Source organism: Hypanus sabinus, chromosome 18, assembly GCF_030144855.1.
Source record: "Hypanus sabinus isolate sHypSab1 chromosome 18, sHypSab1.hap1, whole genome shotgun sequence".
NCBI classification, from domain to species: domain Eukaryota; kingdom Metazoa; phylum Chordata; class Chondrichthyes; order Myliobatiformes; family Dasyatidae; genus Hypanus; species Hypanus sabinus.
In genome coordinates this window covers 76,411,266-76,433,848 of record NC_082723.1, presented here as the reverse complement: position 1 = coordinate 76,433,848, position 22,583 = coordinate 76,411,266, and the positions used below count along the sequence as shown (strand labels likewise).

Sequence of the window (22,583 nt, the reverse complement as noted above, 5' to 3'; positions counted from 1 at the left end):
AGTTCAAACTGAAACAGGTTCACCCAAAGACATATTTACAAAGGCACAAATTATACTACCCCAAAAAATCTTTTCAATGCTGGAAGCTTTCCTCAGTGAACAAGTTTTTAAAATCAGAACTTTGTTCATGAAGTCGATAACTGGCAAAAAAAAATTACAAGAAGAAGGTGACTCTTGCCCTTTGGTTGTTTTGCAAGAATAAATATTTACATTCTAACAAAAATGTGAGTCGTCAACTCTGCAAATAGTTCAACAGGCAAGCAACGGTTACAAAACTTACAAATGTTACCGTAACAGGGGCAGGTGAAGGCTTTAAAAGCAGAACACCCATTGCTCCAGATTACAAAGAGAAGAGCAATACTAGCTATGGGTTTTCTTTGGCATACTCACTGCTACATTACATATTTCTCGATCTGCTCAGTCACTGCCCATGACTGTCATAGAGTCATAGAAAATTACAGCACAGAAATAAGACCTCTGGCTCATCTAGTCCATGCCGAACCATTTAAACTGACTACTCCCACTGAACTGCACCAGGACCATAGCCTTCCATACCCCTACCATCCAGGTATCCGTCAAAACTTCTCTTAAACATTGAAATCTAGCAGTATTTGTACTGGCAGCTCATCCTACACTCTCACGACCCACTGAGTGCAGAAGTTTCCCTTCATGTTCCCCTTAAACTTTTCACCTTTCACACTTCACCCATGACCTCTGGTTGTAGTACCACCCAAACTCAGAGGAAAAAGCTTGCTTGTTTTTACCCTATCTATACCCCTCATAATTTTATATACATCAATCAAATCTCCCCTCAGCATTCCAAGTTCCGAGAAATAAAGTCCTAACCTATTCAATCTTTTAACTCAGGTTTTCCAGTTTCGGCAACATCCTTGCAAATTTTCTCTGTACTTTTAACCTTAATATTCTCCAGTAAGGCATCTGAAATCCCAACTCCAAAGGATACTTCCAATTGTCTGTCCCACCTTTATTAATCCAAAACGAATGCTCTCTGGTGGACATTAAATGTTGTTTTGTCCATCAGTGAGTTTAAGGAATTAGCGGCATTTCAAAGATTCAATAATACATTTATTATCAAAGTATGTATAAATTATACAACCTTGAGATAAAGGTCAACACTCAATACGCAGAGAAAGAGAAAATAAAACACAAATCATGCAAACAATAGAACCGAGCAATAGCATTCCGAACCAAACTGAATCCTTAGATCTGAATCACCGGAGCAGGCCCGAAGCCTTGGACTCAGTTCATCATACAGTCTGCTCTCTTTATCAGTGAATTCCGCATGCGCGAATTCAACTAACTGCGAATCGCGAAAACCCATAAGTGCTCTTCCAGCACTTGTTGTTCGAGCATATACAGATTTTTTTTTCCTTGTCATTATTCCCTAAACAATACAGTATAACAACTATTTTACATAGCATTTACATTGTATTAGGTATTATAAGTAATCTAGAGATGACTTAAAGTATACAAGAGGATGTGCGCGGTTATCGTGGATCGGGATCGAAAAAATCTGAAATTCTCTTACTAAGTAAGTCGGAACAGGTACATCAGTATTACTTAGCTTCAGTTAGTCAAACATTTGTATATAGTACATATTTTACCTTTCTATGCATATAAAACACTTAAGAATGTATGTTTCAGCACAGGCTCAGGAACTTCTTCCCGAGTTCGATCTAGTGACAGATCGCTCCCGAGTGCACTCTCCGCCGTGCCGGGTTAATGTGGAGGATCAAAAACCCAAAACCCAATAATTAAACCACTGCATTGTTTAGTAATAATTGTAGCTTTCATCGGGGCAGAGCTTTCCTCACTTTATCATTTAAAATTGTTCCCATCGTTGACCGACGTAGCCTAACGCTTTTCCAATGACTGATGGCGTTCCACCTCTTTCTGATCGCTTTATTATTTCCACTTTATTTTCAATCGTTATCATGATTATTTTCATGAACAGAAACACTGCGGATTCAGATCTCTGCCGCTGGGTCCTAAGGTCCACCGCATTGAGCCGGGTAGAATAAGGGTCTTGAGCATCCGCGAATTTTGGTATCCGCAAGGGGTCCCAGAACCAATCCCTCGCAGATAAGGAGGACCAACTGTATTAGCAGAGCAAATTGCTGCAAAGCTCACAGACACAAAGCACAGCAGCCAGGGCAGTCTCACAGCCTTAACGCCATGGAGAAAGGAGTGACCATTGAAAGGAGTTGGATTTTACATTCTTTTAATTTATTCTAGTTTTTGTTGTAATTAAAATTAAATTTACCTCGTGTATGGATAGTGTACAGATACACACAAGGTAAATTTAATTCAAGTGTGTGCAGTGTTTATCAGAATATGCTTCCTTCCAGTTTATAAGTTGCCTGAAGATTCTCATAGAGCCGTTGAGACTAACAGCAGAGAGGAAGGACACCAATCCTCTCAAGTTTGAGCTGGTAGTGAATTTGGTAGAAGACATCACAAAGTTACTTACCACTGCTATGACTGGAATGAGAACTCCCAAATTTCCTGCACTGCTTGAAGCCTGAAACAAAATTATTGATTGGGTTACTCAAAATTCTCTTAATACATCATCAGCTAAATTCTATTTCAGTTTGAGTCTGAAATAGGGCATCATAAGTATTCTTGGATAGATAGACGCTCCATTACATTCAGAAAGAGTATGTCCATGTAAGTTGGACATATTCTCACCACTTAAAACTCATGAATAATGCAAACATTTTAAAGATAATCTTTCTAACCATGATAGAAGCTACATGGCCCTTCAGGTCAATGTCAGGGAGGAGACTCCTCTCCTTATTTCTTTGCACCCCTGCTGCAATCAAACACGTGCCTTTCTTCTAACCTTTGATCTTTTAGTGGTCATTCACGATATGCCCCATGTCCTCTGACATCAGAGGAAAATGGCGTGCCTGGTGGAAATTTGCTTGGTCACAGAAAGAAAATGCAGAAAGCCTAGGTAGTTCTAAGGTTGGGACATGTTCGGTACAGCTTTGTAGGCCGAAGGGCCTGTAGTGAGCTGTAGGTTTTCTATGCTTCTATAATTCAGCCAACAGTTGGGATAAACTGTACAAATGTCTAAGGCGCCTGTGTGGAATCAAATGACCATGCCTGGTGTCTGCACCCATGCCAATCCCCACCCACTGAGCTCCACCTTCGCCAGATGTGCCTAAGACTTTTACAGTACTGTGATAATTTTATGTATGTACTGTACTGCCATACAGAGGCATACAAAAGTTTGGGCACCCCTGGCCAAAATTTCTGTTACTGTGAATAGCTAAGCGAGTAAAAGATGACCTGATTTCCAAAAGGCATAAAGTTAAAGATGACACATTTCTTTAACATTTTAAGCAAGATTACTTTTTTATTTCCATCTTTTACAGTTTCAAAATAACAAAAAAGGAAAAGGGCCCGAAGCAAAAGTTTGGGCACCCTGCATGGTCAATACTTAGTTACATCCCCTTTGGCAAGTATCACAGCTTGTAAACACTTTCTGTAGTCAGCTAAGAGTCTTACAATTCTTGTTTGGGGGATTTTCGCCCATTCTTCCTTGCAAAAGGCTTCTAGTTCTGTGAGATTCTTGGGCCGTCTTGCATGCACTGCTCTTTTGAGGTCTATCCACAAATTTTCAATGATGTTTAGGTTGGGGGTCTGTGAGGGCCATGGCAAAACCTTCAGCTTGCACCTCTTGACGTAGTCCATTGTGGATTTTGAGGTGTGTTTAGGATCATTATCCTGTTGTAGAAGCCATCCTCTTTTCATCTTCAGCTATTTTTTTTTTTACAGACGGTGTGATGTTTGCTTCCAGAATTTGCTGGTATTTAATTGAATTCATTCTTCCCTGTACCAGTGAAATGTTCCCTGTGCCACTGGCTGCAACACAAGCCCAAAGCATGATCGATCAACCCCCGTGCTTAATAGTTGGAGAGGTGTTCTTTTCATGAAATTCTGCACCCTTTTTTCTCCAAACAAACCTTTGCTCTTTGTGGCCAAAAAGTTCTATTTTAACTTCATCAGTCCACAGGACTTGTTTCCAAAATGCATCAGGCTTGTTTAGATGTTCCTTTGCAAACTCCTAATGCTGAATTTTGTGGTCAGGACTCAGGAAAGGTTTTCTTCTGATGACTCTTCTATGAAGGTCATATTTCAGTAGAACAGTGCACCACCACTCCAGAGTCTGCTAAATCTTCCTGATGGTCTTTTGGAGTCAAACAGGGGTTTTGATTTGCCTTTCTAGCAATCCTACAAGCAGTTCTCTCGGAAAGTTTTCTTGGTCTTCCAGACCTCAACTTGACCTCCCTCGTTCCTGTTAACTGCCATTTCTTAGTTACATTACGAACTGAGGAAACGGCTACCTGAAAACGCTTTGCTATCTTCTTATAGTCTTCTCCTGCTTTGTGGGCATCATTTATTTAAACTTTCAGAGTGCTAGGCAGCTGCTTAGGGGAGCCCATGAGTGCTGATTGTTGGGACAAGGTTTGAGGAATCAGGGTATTTATAAAGCTTTAAAATTTGCATCATCTGGCCTTTCCTAACGATGACTGTTGACAAGCCATAGCCCTAACAAGCTAATTAAGCTCTCAGACCTTAGTAAAAGTTAACTGAGAGCTCAAATCTCTTGGGGTGCCTGAACTTTTGCATGGTGCTCCTTTCTTTTTTTTCCACTCTAAAATTGTACAAAATAAAAATAATACACTAATCTTGCTTAAAATGAAAAGAATGTTTCATCTTTAACTTTATGACTTTTGCAGATCAGTTCATCTTCTACTCACTTAACTATTCACAGTAACAGAAATTTTGACCAGGGGTGCCCAAGCTTTTGCATGTCACTGTATTTATGTGCCTAAGATTTTGCACAGTCCCATAAAATTGTAAAACCTAGTTACAGGTTTAAAAAAAATCAGTACCAAAGATAGCTTTGACCTGAAGAAATCAGCAACAGAAATATAGCCTTGGTGGCCATTTTATTAGGTACACCTGAACATCTGCTTGTTAATGCAAACATCTATTCAACTAATGATGTGGCAGCAACTCAACACATCGAAGCATGCAGACGTAGTCAAGAGGTTCCGTTGCTGTTCGGAACAAACTTCAGAATGGGGAAGTGACTTTGACCGTGGAATGATTGTTGGTAGCAGACCTTGTGGTTTGAGATCTCAGAAACAGCTGATCTTTTGGAATTTTTACACATAACCATCTCTACAGTTTACAGAGAATGGTGTGAAAAAAGATATATCCAGCGAGTAGCAGTTCAGTGGGAGAAAACACCTTGCTAATGAGTGGGGTCAGAGGAGAATGGTCAGACCGGTTCAAGTTGACAGGAAGACAAAAAGTCAAAACCACGCGTTACAACAGTAGTGTGCAGAAGATCATCTTTGAACACACATGTAGAACCCTGAAGTGGATGGGCTACAGCAGCAGAAGACCATGGACCTTTCTTTCCCTTTTTCCTATGGGGCACTCTCCTCCCCTATTAGAATTCTTTCCTCTCCAGCCCTCAACCTTTCCAACTCACCTGGCTTCATCTATTACCTTCCCCAACTCCACCTTTTTATTCTGGTGTCTTCTCCCATCCTTGCCCAAGGGTGACCTGCAGGCTAGCAGAGGGCTAGTGCCTTACACCTCCTTTGGTAGAGACATATCTCCACCCCGACATCCCATATGAGAGGTTTAGCAAGGATAAATGGAAGTAGGCTTTTTCTACTGTTTTAAACCTATTACCTTTATTGCTTCAAACCTATAGAGTACCAGTGATAGGGATGCTCCTGTTTCTTTCCACATTCCAAAGATTAGTAAGATGGAGAGACTTAGAGGTTTAAAGAAGAAATTCAAGAGCTTGGTACCAATTTTAAAGAAAAAGATCAGCTTAATTTGTCACGTCTATCAAAACATGGAGTGAAATGCGTTATTTGTGTCAATAATCAACACAGCCTGAGTATGTGCTGGGGGGAGATTTACAGGTGTCACCATGCTTTTGCCAACATAGCATGCCCACAGTACATGCTTGGAACATGAAAGAAAACTGGAGAACATGGGGGATGTCCAAAGCAACACACACAAAATGCTGGAGGACCTCAGCAGGCCAGGCAGCATCTATGGAAAGCAGTACAACTGACATTTCAGGCCAGGACCCTTCATCAGGACTCCTGGATTGGATTTCCAGCATCTTCACATTTTCTTGTGTGTGTGAGGGTGTAAATTATGATTGCTTCGAGTAAACACTTTTAACAACTGATATGATCGAAAAAATCAGGATCTAAATCAAAAATAGCAACAAATAATCCATTTGAAATTGGAATTTGTTCAATGAAACAAATACTGGGCAACATTTAGCAGTGTTAGTGAAATAACATGATTTATTTACAAGGAACAGAGTACATTGTGACACAGAGATGAATTGCAGGGAAACCTCTGCCATATTGAAGCCAGGAAGGTAAAGTCTATGCAATAATAAACAAATTCACCAGAGTGACACATACAAAATGCTAGAACTCAGCAGGTTAAGCAGCACCCACAAAAGTGTAGGCCATGGAGGAATTGAAATATGATAGAAAACAGCAAACTCGAATGGGTCAAGTACAGTGGAAGCAGACAAATCAATTGTCTTTGTTCTTGCCATGAGGTTGAATGAATGAATGGAGGTTGCGATTTTGTGAAGCTACTTTGTATCCCCATTTTGTGAACTGGTTTTGCTCTGCTGGATCAGTGTTTTAAATAGACACAATGCTGGACATGCTAGACTAGAGATGATTTCCAAATAAGTTATTTGTGAGGTATTCTTTGGTTAGTTAATACATACAGGTTTGTAAATGGTGGGGTCTGCCCCAACCGATTCAAGCAGGCTTAGTAACTGATTTAGAACAAAGAGCCATAAATTACCAGTTTCACTTGCAAAAGAGGGCAATAATTGGATGCTAGCTTATACCAGAGCCAATAAGAAGGAGTTATAGGTCAGATAGCCAATAAAACTGAAATAGAATGTTTGAACAGGTAAGGAACTCATATAAAAGCAGAGGCTTCGAAAACAAAATTGCAACAATTCTGGAGATTCACCATTGCAAAGAAGAACCAGGAACTGGGAGATGAAAGAAACAATCACCTGGCCAATGGAAGAGATCCCCTATTTCAGTGTTGTAAAGTGAAAAAGTGGTCTTAGAGAGCATTGGTACAAAGGGAACAGTAGAATTCATGTTCTGAGTCGTTCGCCTCATGTCAACATAGTTACATTGTTGTCTGTGCAGAGACAAGAAAGTACAAGCTTCAATTAATTAGGAATTACATGGTGAGTTTCTTCACCTAGTTCTGTTGACGAATGGTTAACAGAACTGAACAAACAGTAGATGTTTCGGGCCAAGTCCCTTTGTCAGAACTGGAAAGGAAGGGGCAAAACACTAAGATAAGACTGATTTATACTAGTTTTGCTAGTGATGCCACCTGGTGCTTACCTTTAATGCAGGACCTTTCTCACTCGCTCGTTCGCTGGCCCTCTTCCCTTCCAAACCCAGCTGCACAAACAGCTCGAGCAAGTTGACAAGGAGTTCATCCACCAATTGCTCCCCCTGCAGGTTGGCTGCAATGTTGGCGAGGGCATTGATAACTGCTAGGGAGCAGTGCCTGACACGGAGAGACAAGGACAAGATATATTCAAATAATCTCACAGTTGTATTATATCCAGTTATTATCTACATGCATTTGCCTCTTATAATAAGTTATGTATTGGTCAATGAGTTAGACATCTTGGGAGAGGTGGTGTCCCAGCTTCACAGAGCATTGCTGATCTGCCTGGTCTCATCAACCTGCAATTGGACCACAGCCCACCAAACTACTCCCATCAATGTAGCTAGCCAAACTTCACTTAAATGTTTCTTGTATCTACCACTTCCACAGGCAGTTTGTTCCACCCTCTGAATGAAGAAGCTCTCCGTCAGATTCCCCTTTCACCATAAACCTATGATCTCTAGTTCAAGTCTTGCCCGACCTCAGACGAAAAAGTCTGCTTGCATTTATCATCATCATTATGGTGCCAAGTCATATGACGTGTGTGATCATGGTCTTCCGTCTATCTTTAATCCATCTTTAATTTGTTCTTGACATTTTTTTGTACAGAAGTGGTTTGCTATTGCCTTCTAGGCAGTGTCTTTATAAGACGGGTGACCTCAGCCATTATCAATACTCTTCAGAGACTGTCTGCCTAAAGTCAGTGGTCATATAACCAGGACTTGTGGTATTCACCAGCTGCTCATACAACCATCCACCATCCGCTCCCATGGCTTCACGTGACCCTCATCAGTGGAGGGAGGCTAAAGCAGGTGCTACACCTTGCATGAGGGTGACCAGGCTAGCGAAAGGAAGAAATGTCTTACACCTCCTTGGTAGAGATGTATCTCCACCCCATTACCTTTGTTTGTATTCACCCTTCATAATCTGAATTGGAATGCCAACATACATGGTGTCAGCAGGCCACCACTGAGGTGAAATTAGTCACAGAGTACCATAGCACAGAAACAAGCCCTCCAGCCCATCTAGTCCATACCAAAATATTAGTCCTCCTTGTCCCATTGACCTGCCTGGGGCATAGACCTCATACCCCTCCTGTCCATGTACTTACCCAAACTTCTCACAAATGTTGCACTGAATCACCAGCTCAGTTGGGGGTTCAGCTACTTGATGATGAAATAAAATATAAAGGAGCAGAATTGGGCCATTTGGCCCATCAAGTCTGCTCCATTTCAGCATGGCTGATCCACTTTCCCTCTCAGCCCCAATCTCCTGGCTTCTCCCCATATTCCTTCATGCCCTGACTAATCAAGATTCTATCAACCTCTCCCCTAAATACACTCTCCACAGCCACCTGTGGCAAGGAATTCCACAGATTCACCACTCTCTGGCAAAAGGAATTCCTCCTCATCTCTGTTTTAAAATGACACCCCTCTGTTCTGAGGCAGTGTTTTCTCATCTTCGACTCCCTCACCATAGGAAACATCCTCTTCACATCCACTCTCTGGAGGCCTTTCAATATTCGATAGGTTTCAATGAGGTCAGCTCTTATTCATCTGAATTCCAGTGAGTACAGGCCCACAGCCATCGAATGCTCCTCAAATGACAAGCCTTTCAATCCCGCAATGATTTCCACAAACCTCCTTTGAACCCTCCTTTTTAGGTAAGGGGCCCAAAACTGCTATCACCATGATTGCACTGTATTAACAAGTCCCTGTGGGGAGGGGTTATTACATCTATTGATTCTTGTGGTTTCTGTACTCAGTCTGAGGTAATGTTGGCAAGAACACCAAAACAAGTGTTTATTCAAGCCCACAGTCTCAAACAGAACAACAAAATGGGGTGATTTAACAATCCATGAATCACACTGCCAGTTGTAGCAGCAATGTATCCACTTATTGTCTATCTGTATTGTATTTGCATTGTGCATCCTCACTCTGGGATAAGGTAATTTATCACGTAGGCTTGGGCAGTGGTTAGCGAGCAGCGTGCAGCATTGCATGGTGGTTAAAATAAACAAACATAGTCACCTATATAGACAGGGTGAATAGAGAGTGCATATTTCTCTTTGATCAAGTCAAGTCACCAGATGAAGTGGTGAATGCAGGCTCACGTTTGACATTTAAGAAAAACTTGGACAGGTATATGGATGAGAGGGGTTTGGAGGGATATGGCCCAGGTGCAGGTTGGTGGGACTAGGCAGAAAAATGGTTCGGCACAGCCAAGAAAGGCCAAAAGGCCTGTTTCTGTGCTGTAATGTTCTATGGTTCTGAGTCAAGTCAAGTCACTTTTATTGTAATTTTGACCATAACTGCTGGTACAGTACATAGTAAAAACGATACAACGTTTTTCAGGACCATGGTGTTACATGACACAGTACAAAAACTAGATTTAACTACGTAAAATCTAGTAAAACACAGAGAAAACTACGCTGGACTACAGACCTACACAGGACTGCGTAAAGTGCACAAAAACAGTGCAGGCATTACAATAAATAATAAACAGGGCAAGGTGTCAGTTCAGGCTCTAGGTATTGAGGAGTCTGATAGCTTGGGGACAAAACTGTTACGTAACCCACACAAAATGCTGGTGGAACACAGCAGGCCAGGCAGCATCTATAAGGAGAAGCACTGTCGACGTTTTGGGCAAAGACCCTTCGTCAGGACTAACCGAAAGGAAAGATAGTAAGAGATTTGAAAGTAGTGTGGGGAGGGGGAAATGCGAAATGATAGGAAAAGACCAGAGGGGGTGGGATGAATCTAAGAGCTGGAAAGGTGATTGACGAAAGTGATACAGAGCTGGAGAAGGGAAAGGATCATGGGACAGGAGGCCTCGGGAGAAAGAAAGTGGGGGGGAGGGGAGCACCAAAGAGAGATGGGGAACAGGCAGACTGATGGGCAGAGAGAGAGAGAGAAAAAAAACAACTAAATATGTCAGGGATGGGGTAAGAAGAGGAGGAGGGGCATTAACGGAAGTTAGGGAAGTCAATGTTCATGCCATCACATTGGAGGCTACCCAGCCGGTACATAAGGTGTTGTTTCTCCAACCTGAGTTTGGATTCATTTTGACAGTAGAGGAGGCCATGGATCGACAGTGCTTCTCCTTATAGATGCTGTCTGGCCTGCTGTGTTCCACCAGCATTTTGTGTGTGTTGCTTGAATTTCCAGCATCTGCAGATTTCCTCGTGGAAACTGTTACATAGTCTGGTCGTGAGAGCCCGAATGCTTCGGAGCCTTTTCCCAGACAGCAGGAGGGAGAAGAGATTGTATGAGTAGTGCATGGGGTCCTTCATAATGCTGTTTCCTTTGTGGATGCAGCGTGTAGTGTAAATGTCTGTGGTGGCGGGAAGAGAGACCCTGATGATCTTCTCAGCTGACCTCACTATCCGCTGCAGCATCTTGCGATCAGAGATGGTGCAATTTCTGAACCAGGCAGTGATGCAGCTGGTCAGGATGCTCTCGATACAATCCCTGTAGAATGTGACAATGATGGGGGGTGGGAGATGGACTTTCCTCAGCCTTTGCAGAAAGTAGGGACGCTTCTGGGCTTTCTTTACTATGGAGCTGGTGTTGAGGGACCAGGTGAGATTCTCTGTCAGGTGAACACCAAGAAATCTGGTGCTCTTTACGATCTCTACCGAGGAGCCGTCAATGTCAGCGTCAATGTTCAATGCTCCCTGCCCGCCTGAAGTCAACAATCATCTCTTTTGTTTTGTTCACATTAAGAGACAGGTTGTTGACTCTGCACCAGTCCATTAGCTGCTGCACCTCCGCTCTGTAAGCTGACTTGTCGTTCTTGCTGATGAGACCCACCACGGTCGTGTCATCGGCGAACTTGATGATGTGGTTCGAGCTGTGTGTTGCAGCACAGTCGTGGGTCAGCAGAGTGAACAGCAGTGGACTGAGTTCACAGCCCTGCGGGGACCCCATGCTCAGTGTGATGGTGTTGGAGATGCTGCTCCTGATCTAGACTGACTGAGGTCTCCCAGTCAGGAAGTCTAGGATCCAGTTGCAGAGGGAGGTGTTCAGGCCCAGTAGGCTCAGCTTTCCAATCAGTTTCTGAGGGATGATTGTGTTGAATGCTGAAACTGAAGTCTATGAACAGCATCCGAACGTATGTGTCTTTTTTGTCCAGGTGAAGGGTGGTGGCAATGGCGGCATCTGTTGAGTGGTTGGGACGGTACACAAACTGCAGGGGCTCCAGTGAGGGGGCAGCAGGGTCTTTATATGCCTCGTGATGAGCCTCTTGAAACACTTCATGATGACAGATGTAAGTGCAACAGGACAGTAGTCATTTAGGCAGGACACTGAGGACTTCTTTGGCATGGAGTCGATGGTGGCAGCCTTGAAGCACGTTGAAACGGTGGCGTTGCTCAGGGAGATGTTGAAGATGCCAGTGAGAACATCTACTAGCTGGTCTGCACATCCTTTGAGCACTCTACCAGGAATGTTGTCTGGTCCAGCAGCCTTCCGTGGGTTGACCCTGCACAGGGTTCTTCTCACATCGGCCACGGTGAGACACAACACCTGGTCATTTGTAGGAGGGGTGGACTTCCTCGCCGCTACATCATTTTCCACTTCAAACCAGGTGTAGAAGTTATTCAGCGCATCTGGGAGGGAGGCATCACCTGCACAGTCAGGTGATGTTGTCCTGTAATTGGTGATGTCCTGGATGCCCTTCCACATGGGCTGTGTGTCGCCGCTGTCCTGGAAGTGGCTGCTGATTAGCTGGGCGTGTGCACGCTTTGCCCCTCTGATAACTCAGGACAGTTTGGCCCTTGCTGTTGTTAAAGCTGCCTTGTCGCCTGCTGTGAAGGCAGAGTCGTGGGTCTTCAGCAGTGCACGCACCTCCGCGGTCATCTATGGCTTCTGGTTAGTGTGTATAGTGATGGTCTTGGACAGAGTAACATCATCAATGCACTTGCTGATGTAGCTGGTCACTGATGCTGTGTACTCCTCTAAGTTGGTAGAGTCACCATCGCTTGCAGCCTCCCCAAACATGTGCCAGTTAGTGTGCTCAAAACAGTCTTGAAGCGTAGAGATGGCTCCTGCTGGCCAGGTTTTCACCTGCTTCTGAACTGGTCTGGAGCGCCTGACGAGCGGTCTGTATGCTGGGATTAGTATAACAGAGGTGTGGTCTGAGTAACCGAGGTGGGGGAGGGGCTCTGCCCAGTATGCGTCGGGGATGTCTGTGTAAACCGGGTCCAACACGTTCTCCCTCTCATTGCAAAGTCCACAATGCTGATGGAATTTGGGAAGCACTGACTTAAGGTTCGCGTGGTTAAAATCACCAGCGACAATAAACAGTCCATCAGGGTGTGTGTTCTGCAGTTCGCTAATAGCCCCGTACAGTTCACAGAGCGCCTCCTTAGCATTAGTGCTTGGGGGAATGTAGACACCAAATATAAGGACAGAGGTGAATACCCGTGGCAAATAAAATGGTCTGCATCGAACTGCCACAAACTCCACTAGCGATGAGCAGTGTCTGGAAACCAGCACAGAGTTCTTACACCATTCCGTGTTGATGTAAATACACACAACACCACCGCGAGTCTTACCGGAGGGAGCTGCGTCCCTGTCCGCACGAAACAAGGTGAGCCTGTCCAGTTGAAAGGCGGCGTCCAAAATTCCATCAGTGAGCCACGTCTCTGTGAAGACAAACGCGAAGCAAACTCTGTACTCCCGCCGAATATTTCGTTGGCGTCGGATGTAGTCCATTTTATTGTCCAGGGAGCAGGCATTTGAGAGCAGATTGGACAGGAAAGCTGGCCGGCTAGGGTTTGCTTTACGCCTGGCACGGACCCCGGCCCGCTTGCCTCGCTTTCGCTTCCTCGCACATCTCTTACGACGTCTCCATTTCCGGCTACCAGCATTAGGCGAGTCCGAGGAATGTAGGCCCATTCCCCTCAGCAAGCCGAGGTCGCATAATTCAGCCAACAGATCTTTGTGAAGGTTTGTTTTTGGGCGATCTCTGTATTGTAGTAGTATCTGGCAACGGTAGACAGCCGCTCTGTTATCCATGTGCCCTAATCGAAAATTGTGTATCAAACTTAGATTAGAAAATTAAATTAAAGTAACACCAGGTCTGAAAGGCCACTGCTGCTGTGCCGCGCCGCCTCATGGGCCTCACTCGTCTTTGTTTGAAATTGATCCAATTACTTTCACGTGAATTACGGAAGATTTGAAGGATTTTATTGTTGGTTGGTAATAAAGGATTAAAATGTATTTTCGTGACTTGGAATTCAGAATCAGGTTTAATATCACCAGCAGATATTGTGAAATTTGCTGTCTTTGAGGCAGCAGTCCAATGCAATACAGAATAGAGAAAAAAACTTGAATTACAGTAACTATATATACATGTAACAGTTAAATTAAATAAGCAGTGCAGAAAAAGGTAGTGAGGTAGTATTCATGGGTTCAATGTCCATTCAGAAATCATATAGCAGAGGGGAAGAAGTTGTTCCTGGATCATTGAGTGTGGGTCTTCAGGCTCCTGTACCTCCTTCCTGCCAGTAGCAATTAAAACAAGACATAACCTGGGTGATAGGGGTCCTTAATGATGGTCTTTCAGCAATTTTTAGCTGGATTTCAAGTAGTCCTTACAGCAGGGTCACTAACATCATCCCTCATACCCTCGAACAAACCAGCACTAAATGACCGACTCAACCAGTGCAAAAGACAAGCACCCCAGTGTTGTCGGGATCTTTGTAAATCCCACAAAGTTGCCACGGAAGTTTATACCATTTTAGAGACTTATTGAGGGGGGGGGGGGGAAGGAAGAACAATGTACTAGGGGATAGCCGTAGCGACTGGGTGTCTGGCACTGTAGTCAGGCTTTGTGGCTCAGAAGGGAATAGTGGGGGAGAAGAGGAGTGCAGTCGTCATAGTTAATGGAACTAACAGGACATTTTGTGGACATGGAAGAAACATGAGATGGTATGTTACGTCCCAGGTGCCAAGGTTAGAGGTGTCTCTGATTGGGTCCACAGCATTCTAAAGGGGGAGGATGAACAACCAGAAGTCATAGTACATATTGGTACCAACAACATAAGTAGGAAAAAGATTAAGAGTTACAAAGGCACAAGAAGGCTAAGTTAACAAATTTCAAGACACATGCCGGTGATAATAAACCTGATTCTGATTCTGGTGTGTTGGCCTTAATTAGTGGGGATTAAATTCAAGGCTGTGAGATGATATTGTAGCTCTATAAATCTCTGCTTAGACCACACTTGGAGTATCATGCTCAGATCTGATCTCCTCACTACAGGAAGGATGTGGAAACTTTAGAGAGGGTATAAAGAAGATTTACCAGTATACTTCCCGGATTAAAGAGCATGCCTTACGAGGATAGGATGTGTAAACTCAAGTTATTCTCTTTGGAGCAATGGATGATGAGAGGCGCCTTGATACACAGACAGTAAGAGGCATGGATCAAGTAGATAGCTAGACTTTTTTTTCCCCAGGGCAGAAATAACTAATGAGGGGACATAATTTTAAGGTGATTGGAAGAAAGTATATGGGAGATGTCAAGACTTTTTTTTTCGATAGAGAGTGATGGGTGCTTTGAAAATGCTATCAGCGGTGATGGCGTACATTAGGAGCATTTAAGAAACCCTTAGATAGGCACTTGGGTGATAGAAAATGAATTTCTATGTGGGAGGATTTGATCTCAGAGTCTGATGTCTGCACAACATCATGAGCTGTACTGTGCTGTAATGTTCTATGATCACCATTGTTCCACAGTCAGACTTGGAACGTCCTACAAAAGGTAGCAGATTTAAGCTCAGTCCATCAGGGATAAAGCTTTCCCCCATCATTGAGCACATCGACATGAAATGCTGTCACAGGAAAGCAGCATCCATCATCAGGGACCCCCACCTCCCAGGTCATGTTCTCTTCTCACTGCTGCCATCAGGAAGAAGGTATAGGAGACTCAGGACTCACACCACCTGGATCAGGAACAGTTATTACACCTCAACCATCACGCTCTTAAACCAAAGGGGAAAAATTCACTCAATTTCACTTATCCCCTCATTGAAATGTTCCCACAACAATTGGACTCACTTTCAAGGACTCTTCAGTTCATGTTGTCAATACTTATTGCTTATTTATTCACAATTTCTTTCTTTTTGTATTTGCACAGTTTGTTGTCTTTTGCATCAATTCAGTCTTTCTATTGTGGTTATTATTCTATTCTGGATTTATTGAGTATGCCCACAAGAAAATGAATCTCAGTGTTAGTATATGGTGACATATATGTACTTTAATAATAAATTTACTTTGAACTTTGGAATATTTTTCCTGCAGCATTTACAACTCAGATTGTACTGTTCAAGGAATAGGGTGACCACCATTTTGTCACCTCACCTGAACAACACACATCTTATTAAAAAAAAGCACTATTTTGTTTCAAAAAAGGCTTAGTAGGATATTTTTAATGACTGGACTGCATTACAATAGATGGTGAAGCAGATTCGAGTAATTTTCAAAAGGAAATTGGGTAAATATATCAACTCAGGGAAAGTGCTTCTTCAAGATGGCGCTGGCAACACACAGAGCGATGTTTTGTAGCAGCTCACAAAACTTCTAGAAATACTTCCTCTGAACTACTATGGCTGTAATCTGCAGCTATTGTGTTGCTTTGTATCTGAAAATAGTGACATATATGTATTTTGAACTTTGAACCAGAAGGAAGCTGAACTAACTGAAAAGTTTGCTCCAGAAAGTATTACAAGACACAATGAACCAAGTAACATCCTTCAGTAATAATATTATTTTATTGATCCCAAGTAAGAAATTCTTTCATTACATTTAAAAACACACTTAGCAGTGTGCAGACTTAATTGACAATAATATACACAATAAGTAACAGTGTACAGTAATATGCAATAATAATGTACGAAATAATAAAGCAGAGAATATTGTTCTCCTGTCGCACAGAGATGAACTTTTGTATATGCTTATTGCATTTGGTAGGAAAGATTTTCTGTAATCCAGAAGATAGTGAATTTGTCTACACCCATCCTTTGCAACTTCTCGCTCAGAAGTGGCTGGATTATACTGAATGTGATTCTCATAAGGCCACCACCATCATCCAGGTGAGAGTGAACTCAATGCAACAGGTAGGTGATGGCATCATCCACTCCCACATGAGGTTGGTAAGCAAAATGTAGAGGGTCCAATGAAGATCTTGCCTGTGGTCCAAGGTAAGTCAGGACCAGCCTCTCCGGCACCTACATCACATGAGATGTGTGGGCAATTGGTCTTGTAGTCATCAAATCCAGATGGAGGCGCCTTCTTGGATTCAGAAACCAAGCAGGAAGTCTTTCATAGCAGGTAGCTCTCCTGGCTCAGACTCAGAATGTAAAGGTGCTGCAAAATACCAGACAGCTGGCTTGTACAGGCCTTTGGTACCCTGGGGCTGATAGGCCAGCAGCCTTGCCTTGATGTAGTTTCTCTAGTTGTCTCCTAAGCTGACCTGCAGTCTCAGTCAGGTGAGAGAGGGTGGTCAACCCCAAGGAGGCACGATACTCCAAGGTTGGGGGTGGTTTGGAATACAAGCACTCACCAGAGGGGAGGGACGTATGGAGATGTGGAGCATAGGACAGGATTTGCCAATTATTTTTGAGAACGATAATGGTGATTTGAAAGGCCTCGGTTCAAAAATGTTCTCAACAAAAGAAAGCCATCCACTGACATTTGCCAAGGAATGCAAAATGCCTAAACGAAAAGGCTCATAGATCAAAAAATAAAAACACAAAAGAATGTGAAGATGCTGGAAATCCAGAGTAAAACACACACACAAAAATGTTGGAAGAACAAGGCAGGTAAGGCAGCCTCCATGGAAAGGAATAGTCAATGACATAGGAATAGACATGGATAGTCAATGTTTCTGATCAAGACCCTTCATCAGGACATGATGCTGCCTGACCTGCTGGGTTCTGCAGGCATTCTGTGTGGATCTAATAAGCTACATTGCTTCTTTGCATGGATTTTGTTTGAACATGAATAGATCAACCCAAATGGAAAGACAAAAAGAACAGGTTGTACACATGAAATGCAGCAAGAATTCAGAGCTTACCTGTAGCCATGGTCTTTGTGGTCTTTAGTTGCCGAGTAAACAACAGAACTGGCTTTCACACTGATTTGCTGAAAGAGGTTCCACACTTCTTGGTAAATATATTGCTGTAAAACATAGGAGTTGATCAGTCCACCTCAACACACTGAAATATATATTGGCACTTAAGTTTCCAAAATCAGAAGTGGGATAGGCAAACAGCCAACCAGTGGGCATTTTCCCAACTTTTATAAAGCTGTAAGATATAGGAGCAAAATTAGGCCATTTGGCCCATTGAGTCTGCTCCACCATTTCATCATGACTGATCCATTTCCCTTTGAGCCCATAACCCTTCATGCCCTGATGAATCAAAAATTTATCAATCTATCCATTGACTTGGCCTTCACTGCAGCCTGTGGTAACAAATTCCAAGATTCACCACAAAAGAAATTTCTCCTCATCTCCATTCTAAATGGATGTCCCTCTATTTTGAGGCTGTGCCCTCTGGTCTAGACTCTTCCACCATAGGAAACATCCTCTCCACATCCACTTTATCAAGGCCTTTCAACATTTGGCCCTGAAAGGCCCTCATTCTTTTGGATTCCAGCCAGTACAAGCCCAGAGCAATCAAATGTTCCTCATTTAAGCCTTTCAATCCCAGAATCATTTTAGTGAAGCTCCTTTGAACCCTCTCCAATGCCTGTAACTTATGTGCAAATTGCACTGCTCGGGTACTTCGCCAGCCTATCATATGGAAAAAAGGGTCTTCTGCCTGAAGTTAAAGTGAAAATAAAGTCATATTAAAACCAGTGTTTCCTCTAATTTTCTTTCTTACAGTTATATGAGCCAATCATTGCTCTGAGCAGGAAAATTTTGCACAGCTTGAAAAGTGTATACAATATTTCTTATTGTAAAACGTATATTATGGCATTGATGTCCAGCAAGCCAGTATTTTATTAACAATGAGCTACCGACCAGGGGCGTATCTACAGAAAATAGCGCCTATGGCAAGTACTGAAATTGTGCCCGTCCAAACATCTGACACTCGTCTTTTAGATAACTTTACCATAATATCAGCTCAAAAATACAAGTCAAGCTCGTTAATCTTTTAATTAAATTATGGCACTACATGAAATTATAACTGCACCTTCCTTGCTTTCACTGATGCAAATTGGTCTATGATGTGATCAAAGTCAGTTTTTTCAGTTTTTTCTCTTTCTACACTCAGCGGAGCAAGATCACAGAGTCTGCCTTGACCCATGGAGGCTCTCAAATATGAAAGTTTAGTTTTAACTTGCTGAATGATCTCTCACAGCTGGCGATGGAAACTGCGATGGTTAGCATTATCTGAATAGCAATGCAAAGATTGGGGAAGAAGCTCTCATCTCCTTACTGAACAATAAATTCAAGAGGCTCTTCAGGTCTTGATATTTTCACATTGACCACCTTGATAGCAACATTCTGCAATCCAGAATTTCTTCATATAGCTGCTGTCCATCAATATCAGAGCTGTACAATTCACCCAAATCTTCACATTCTTCTTCAGGTCATTACTGTCGGCATCATAACACAGTCCCTCAACACCAAGAAGGAACCCAAACTTGGTGTCAGTGTCATGCAAACCTTTCGTCCATTTCTCTGTGAAGACAGTCGATTGTTCTCTTCATGACTCTTTCCAATTCCTCCTTAGCTGTTAACCCAGCGTCTCTCGAGTTCTCATTAGCCATTAATTTCTTTCGTCTCTGATGTCTTTCAACTTCAATATTCCATTCTTGACAGAGCCTTACTCCATCTTTGAGTAACTCACTGACCAACACTTCTCTTTCATCATAAAAATGATCTTGGAGGGCTTTCAAATCCAGGGCAGCATTGTGGAAGTTCATGCTAGGATCCTGTAACTTCTTCTGAATACAGTCAATGCGAATGAGTATTTTGTCCCAAAATTCTAGCAAAATCAGAAAATCGCAACTCAACAAGCAGTTGTACAGCTGCCTTGCGTCACATCTTGTTTCACTGGTCTCGTTTTCATTGTCTATCATGTCCTGGAAAACTTGAAGTATATCCTCAAGGTACTTGTTAACGGGCTTCACTGCTTCTGTCCTTGCATTCCACCTGGTTTCAGACTCCGACTTAACAACCACAGGCATGGCGTTTTTGAGTTTTTCCCAGCGCTGTGTTGAACGTGAGAAAAACACATAGACAGCTTCAATGGTTCCAAAAAACGTGACCATCATTGTATCCTGCTTAGCTGCATGTGCATCTACCAAGTTGAGTGAGTGATTGTCACAATTCACAAATCCTGCCAGTTTTTTCTTAATTATTATTTGATGAACACCACTTCTGTGTCCAGCCATCACAGTAGCATTGTCATAGCACTGTGACCAACAATCTGTAGCTCCATTTCGTCCTTCTCTAGCTGTTTCAGGATGTCTTCAAACTCTCAGCATCCTTCTGGCTTATCTGGATAAAACCAAGGAAGGACTCTGTTACACGGACTGTTTTCCTCTCAAAATCAACTTCCACGTACCTCACTACTTCTGACATCTGCTCATGGTGTGCCTGATCAGGAGTCGAGTCAAACATGAGACCATAGTACTTGGCTTTACGAATGCTTCTCAGTAAATTCTGGTGAACATGTGGATAAATTCATTCTGGACACCCAGTGAAAGACGTGGATCCAGGGTGACTTTCCAAATGAGTGCGTTGTTCTTTTATGACAGGGTCAAAGAAGGCCAGTAGTTTTAATAAGCCAAGAATATTTCCCACATTGGAGTCATCATCTAGCTAAAGTGACTCCCGGGGGGTTGGGGGGGGGGAGGTGTCTTCGCAAAGCCAGGTTCTGAGTCGCAAGGAATTTTACACAGTGAGGGATTCTCGTCAAGATATCATGCCACTTCTGCTTTTCCTTCTCAATCTGTGACTGAAATACTGCGTTTAATAACTCCTGTTTCCAGCTAACTTTCCATTTCTTTCCACTGTGTGAAGCATTCCCAATGATTCTTGGCATTTTCATGAACACTAATCCTTTCAAATACTTTCCACTGGTTGAATCCACTTTCCTGCTCCAATGAGGATTGATGGACTGACCGGGAATAGAGATGACAACAGATACAAAATGCAGACCTATTAGAAGGGGAATAGAGCAGCCATGAGTGAGTCACTTCCTCACCATGACCATTTCCCAATTTCCTCTTGAACCAAGTTTTGTTCATTGAGCGGTTATTTGGCCCCTCACTGTTCTGGAAATACTTTGAACCCAGCTTTATTATTTCTGTTCTCAACGTGTCAGGCAAAATTGCTTTTTGAGCATCCTTGCTGAACTTCAGAAGTCCAATGTCATGCTGTTCAATCACTTCTGATATGACAGTTTAAGGCTCTTTGACACTATCCAATTCATTGGGTTCAGTGTCGTCAGGTTCAATCTTGTCAGGTAAAATCTCATCAATAAGCTCAACACCACCACCATCGCCTTCACCTCCTGTCATGACCACGTTCTTTGTGGCAGCCTCACTCTTAATCTCATCATACTCAGGTTTATCTGACTTGACTTCCTCCTCGGCTTGTGACACATTTGTACTTGATTCACCTTCGAATTCTAATAAACTTGTAGCAGGTGCAGGCGACTCCGTGGAACGAGTCGAACTACTTGTTCCGGGCTTTTCAAAGAAGGGCATGAAGAACTTGCTTAACTTCTTGGCTTCCTCCACCTCCAACTTTCATCTCTTCTGTCCTTCAGCTCCACTTTCCTTCTTCTTCGTGAAGAAACATTTCACGGTTTTCTTACACAATGCTCTGAAATAAAGCCATCCTAGTGCTTCTCACCCATGATAATCAAAGACAGATCATACATCTGAAGAAAATTCTTTTTTCACTATCCAAAGATGGCTTGTCTGACTTCAATAGAAACTGCTCAGTGGTGGCCCCCTTCAAGTGGCGCCCAGGGCACTTGCCATACCTGAGATATGCTACTGCTGCCGACTTCCATTCTGTTTATTGTTATAATTTGTAACAGTGTTGCAATTACAGTGTGGTATATGGTGACATATATGTACTTTGATAATAAATCTACTTTGTACTTTAACATAATTTCAACATTATATTAACATTATATAAAAGAAAATTCCAGCTGTACGGCAATTAAGGCTATGTGCGCCAGAGCGTCAGTGGGCAAGGCACCCACGCAACTTAAGAGAAAGTGATGAAAGCATAATGCTAAAAATACTCAACAAGTTAGGCAGCATCTCTGAAAAGAGAAATGATGGTGAATGATACTTTATGACATGGCTTCTAATAATCTAAAAAGGGTAAGGCAAATGGAAATAAAAGATGTTGAATGCAGCCTCATTCACCCACAGTGAAATGTCAATGATCTACTATCCAACCATTCAGATATCCTGATGGTTTAGCATCTAGCTAACAGGGTATAAGATAAAGCAGCAGAATTAGATCACTTGGCCCATCGAGTTCTCTCCGCCATTCTATCACAAATGATTTATTATCCCTCTCAAAGCCATTCTCCTGCATTCTGCGCATAACTTTTGACACCCTTACTAATCAAGAACCTATCAACCCCCACTTTAAATATCCCCAATGACATGATTCACCACTCTCTGGCTAAAGAAGCCACTGGTGATGCTGCACTTGTTGTATTCAGTTTTCATCACTGTGCTAAAGGGAAAAGGTAGATAAAATGGAAAGACTGCAGACAAGATTGACAATTACATTGCCAGAATTAAAGACTGAGTGATAGGGAGAGGTTGGAGAGGTGAGAAATTTTGCTCTTGGAGTTCAGGAGACAGAGAGGTGATCTTATATACATAACAGCCACAGACAGAGTGAATGGACTCAGTTATTTTGCCCCCAACGTTGGGGGAACCAAGAACTAGAGGGTATAGGTTTAAGGTGAGAGGGAAGATAGTTTAAGAACTTGAGCGGTGAAATCAAATGAGAAATTGAAGAAGGGCAACTCTTTAAAAATAAACAGAGGGTGGTACATATATGCACAGAAAGTC

General features: G+C 42.7%; 1 protein-coding gene across 1 annotated transcript in view; it reads right to left on the bottom strand.

The window, feature by feature from the left end:
- Positions 1-22,583, bottom strand: part of pi4kab (phosphatidylinositol 4-kinase, catalytic, alpha b) — a 314,691-nt gene that overhangs the window by 186,677 nt on the left and 105,431 nt on the right. The window contains exons 17-19 of the mRNA XM_059943702.1: positions 17,596-17,699; positions 7,464-7,632; positions 2,492-2,542 (exon numbers count right to left, since the gene is read on the bottom strand). Of these exons, the coding sequence (XP_059799685.1) occupies positions 2,492-2,542; positions 7,464-7,632; positions 17,596-17,699 (324 nt within the window). The remainder of the gene's footprint in view (positions 1-2,491; positions 2,543-7,463; positions 7,633-17,595; positions 17,700-22,583) is intronic.